The 4112-nt window shown below is 17.7% G+C and overlaps 1 protein-coding gene across 1 annotated transcript; it reads right to left on the bottom strand. All coding sequences in view use genetic code 6, as the record gives it.

Annotated features, from left to right (window-relative positions):
* Positions 1-642: 642 nt before the first annotated feature.
* Positions 643-2748, bottom strand: TTHERM_01697320 (kinase domain protein; the record flags this gene model as incomplete). Its single annotated transcript, XM_001029222.3, has 4 exons — positions 643-732; positions 1013-1102; positions 1192-1281; positions 1916-2748. Coding segments are annotated over 4 exons (1103 nt in total), but the record flags the coding sequence as incomplete, so codon positions are not given.
* Between the last annotated feature and the right edge of the window lie 1364 nt (positions 2749-4112).

Below are 4112 nucleotides of genomic sequence, written 5' to 3'. Positions count from 1 at the left end.
AAATAAATTACAAAATAGTATTAATTCCTACATTCAATTTTAAAAATTAATTACTAAAAATTTAGACGTAGATAAGTGATTTTCTAATTATTTTTTAGAGAAAGTGCAATTAGGTTTGCTCCTTGATACCCAATATTATTATTACTAGGATTAAATTAATTAATTTAATTTTTTTAAATTATAAAAAAATACTTTATAAAAAATAATAATATAAAAAGAATCAATTACTAAAGGCCTAATTCTAAAGATGTAAGATTTTAAGATTTTAGTAATAATTAAGCTAGATATTTTGCTGCTTCTTCATTTAAATTATTTGAGCTAACAAATAAATAAATTAAATTAATTTAAATATAGAAAAATGTAAAATATAAAAATTAAATAAATGATATTAAATATAAAAAATAATTACCAAAGATAAAGAGTTAAGTGAGTAAGATTCTAATAGTTTTATAATGATTATGTAATTTATTGAACTGCTTCTAAATTTAAACTATTATTGCTAATTAATAATAAAATATAAATTAATGTAAATTTATAATTACAATCCAAATCAAATTAAAATAAATTAAGAAATATTAAATACAAATATAAAAAATAGATAAAATTAAAGAAAATTAAAAAATAAAAAGATTAATTAATTACTTTAGATATAGCTTTAGACTGTTCATTTTATGAAGTTTTTCTAAAGATGTAGCAATATATTTAGCACCTTCTAATTTTAAATTATTGTTACTAATTAATTAATAAACAAAATAAAATAAAAAAATATTTAATAAAAAAAATAATAAATATATTTATTAGAAATAACTTAAACAAAAAACAAACTTTCACTCAATTTAATTTCCAAAAATTAATATACCCAACTTCATTGTTTTGAAAATAAATGGTGGGGGACATGTATTTTGAATCCCATAATATAATAATAATATATAAAATAATTTAAATGTCTAATTATAATACAGATAAAATGAAAATTAATTAAGAAATATTAAATATAAGATTAATTAATTACTTTAAATATAGTTCTAAACTATTTATTTGATGACATTTTTGTAAAGATGTAGCAATATATTAAACACCTTCTAATTTAAAATTATTCTCACTAATTAATAATAAAATTAAATTAAAAAAGATTTAATTAAAATATAAAGGAATATTTTAAAAGTAAATATAATAAAATTAATTCAATACCTTAAATTTAAAATTAGACTTGAAATATTCTAACACTTTTCTAAAGCACCAGCTATTTATTTAAGTTATTCATCTTGAATATTTTTGTTGCTAATTAATAAGAGATAGGTTTATTTTAAAACCAAATAATAAAAATGGAAACATATTTATTCATCTTTTAAAATGAGAAATTTCTAGGAGTAATCGATTTTTAAAAAATAAATCTAAGAAATAATTGACTTTGAAATAAATAATTTGATAAAAAATTAAAAATATAAAAATTGAAAGATTTAAAATTAAATTAACAATAAATAAATAGTAAAATAAATAAAAATTATAAAGAATATTTATTTATTTGAATTAGTAATTTTACAAAGCTAAATTAAATTTTTTTGTTTTTATCATAAGATTAAGATAATACTATTTAACTCCATATATTATAAATTTTCGGTTTCAAGGTATGGATGGTTATTAAAAAAAATAAAGTCTTTTTTTAAAGAAGTTCTAAAATAAAATGATGAATATTTTTAGGGAAAGAAAGATAGATTTTTAATATCTGAGGTACTTATTTTTATATTTAAGCTATTTCATTTTAAAATCTTAATTGACCCTTAAAGTACTCAAGAATAATAAATTAATTTTCTTTTTAAATTTTATCATAGTTTTTAGAACAAAAAATAAGAGCTTTTATTAAATTTAATTTCTCATTTCTGAATTTAAATAAAAAATAATTAAATTAAATTACCTTAAATAAATTTCTATATTTTAGAAATTTTAAATATTGCTAAGATCTTCAAGTGAGAATATTTAAATTTTTTTGTTTTAATCTAATTAATTTCCTTAGACCTGTGAATTTTGTGAAACCTACAACATATTCCTATTTTCTTAAGCTATTGAAAAATCGTTAATTTAATTGATAAGCTGAACAATTAAATCCTTTATTTAATTTTGAGATACCAAATCTACTTTATAACTTTAAATTGTTCTAAGAGAATTAAGCATTTACTCCTTATAAACTTTTTGTTTTTCAATGTTTTCTTTTACAATTAAAGAAAATGCCTAATTTTAATTAATAAAATCTTGGTATTAATTAAGTATGATATCTTTAAGTTTTTCTTTTTAGCAAATTCTATTGTATAAATCCCATGGATATTCAAAGCTATCGTATCTCATTTCTATATTTATTAATGAATCTTTTTCTTTCTTGTCAATCAGTAAATTAATTTCATCTCTTAAAAGCTTGTAGAAAACTTAAACATTTTGAATACTTTACTTTATTAATTCCTCTTTTTTAGGTATTACCATAAGCTACTCATAGATCTCAGTGTCATCTAATATGGGCCATCCTTTAAATAATGTTGATTAGTTACTATCAAGTACTTATTTCAGAGGAAGAAATTTAAAGGTTTGTTCTGAAAGACAATATATGCACTTGAGCATTTGTTGGTTAGAGTAGTTATCTACTTTCAAGATATCCAACCTTTGATTATGTAAGTTGCATTTTTAGTTATAATGTTTCATGATAAATAATTCATTTTAATTATAACCTAACATTTAGTAATTTTAAATTTGATCCATTTTATCTTTTCTTAAAAGCAGCTTTCTCTTTTTTTTCTTCAAGAAGATATTTTTTAATTAATTAATTAATTATTATAAGATTAAAAGAAATTTTCTCCTTTTTAAATTAAAAAGAAAAAAATAAAAGTGTTTTATTTTGTTTGAAATTAAATTTTGAATAATTAGAAACTATCAGAAATTTATTTAATTAAAATAGATAGATAAGTGAAATAGAAAAAATGAAAATGTTAATAAAACTAATGAATTCTTAATTAATAAAATCCAAATTTTCTATATACTGAATTTCTTATTTTCAGTATATGTTTATTCTATTTCCATAGTTTTTAAAAACGAGTAGGGTTGATAACGAAAAAATATGCAATAATATAAAAAAAACTATTAAAGTATAAAAAATATAAATAATACTTTTATAAAAGTTATAAAATATAAAATTAATTTTAATTTTAAGTTTTGCATTAGTATATTAACTTATAGAATTCAAATCCTGCAAATTCTACTCATTTCTAGATATAATTAGAAGACTATTTAGCTATGCAATTTATTGTCTTGATCTACTTACTTTTTAATAACTTTTTTAGTGGTAATAAGTATTTCATTTATATTATTGTTCTATCATTAACATATAAAATCCAAATCTTCTATATACTGAATTTCTTATTTTCAGGATATGTTAATACTATTTCCATAGTTTTTAAAAATTAGTAGGGTTGATAATGGAAAAATATGCGATAATATAAAAAAACTATTTAAGTATTAAAAAATATAAATAATAGTTTTATAAGAGTTATGAAATATAAAATTAATTATAATTTTTTCATTAGAATATTAACTTATAGAATTCAAATCCTGCAAATTCTACTCATTTCTAGATATAATTAGCAAAATATTTAGCTACGCAATTGGTTGTCTTGATCTACTTACTTTTTAATAACTTTTATAGTCGTAATAAGTATTTCATTTATATTATTGTTCTATCATTAACATTTTATTTCTACGAGTCTTTAGATCTTAAATACTTTTTATTTGATTCTTATTTTTTCTAAAAATAACAAACTTTTATTATTAAAACAAATATTTTACTTAAGAATAAAATATTTTTAAGTTTTAGAAACATCAACTAATTAATATTTATACTTAAATAAAAACTCTTAAAAATTATAAAATTACTTTAGGGTTGCACCTTGATATTTTTACAGTTGATTAATTCCCTTAATATTAATAGTTTGTTATCAAGTCTAAAATTAAAAATTTTGCTTTAATAAATTAATAAAATATTAATTACTTGAATTTAAGTTCCAAAGATAATAATTTTGGTAAACTTGACACACATTAACCAAATTTTAACTATCCTTCATCACTTATAT

This window comes from Tetrahymena thermophila (genome assembly GCF_000189635.1).
Source record: "Tetrahymena thermophila SB210 genomic scaffold scf_8253868, whole genome shotgun sequence".
Lineage (NCBI taxonomy): Eukaryota > Ciliophora > Oligohymenophorea > Hymenostomatida > Tetrahymenidae > Tetrahymena > Tetrahymena thermophila.
Note: the sequence above shows the minus strand (reverse complement) of the source record. Positions and strands in the feature narration are given on the sequence as shown.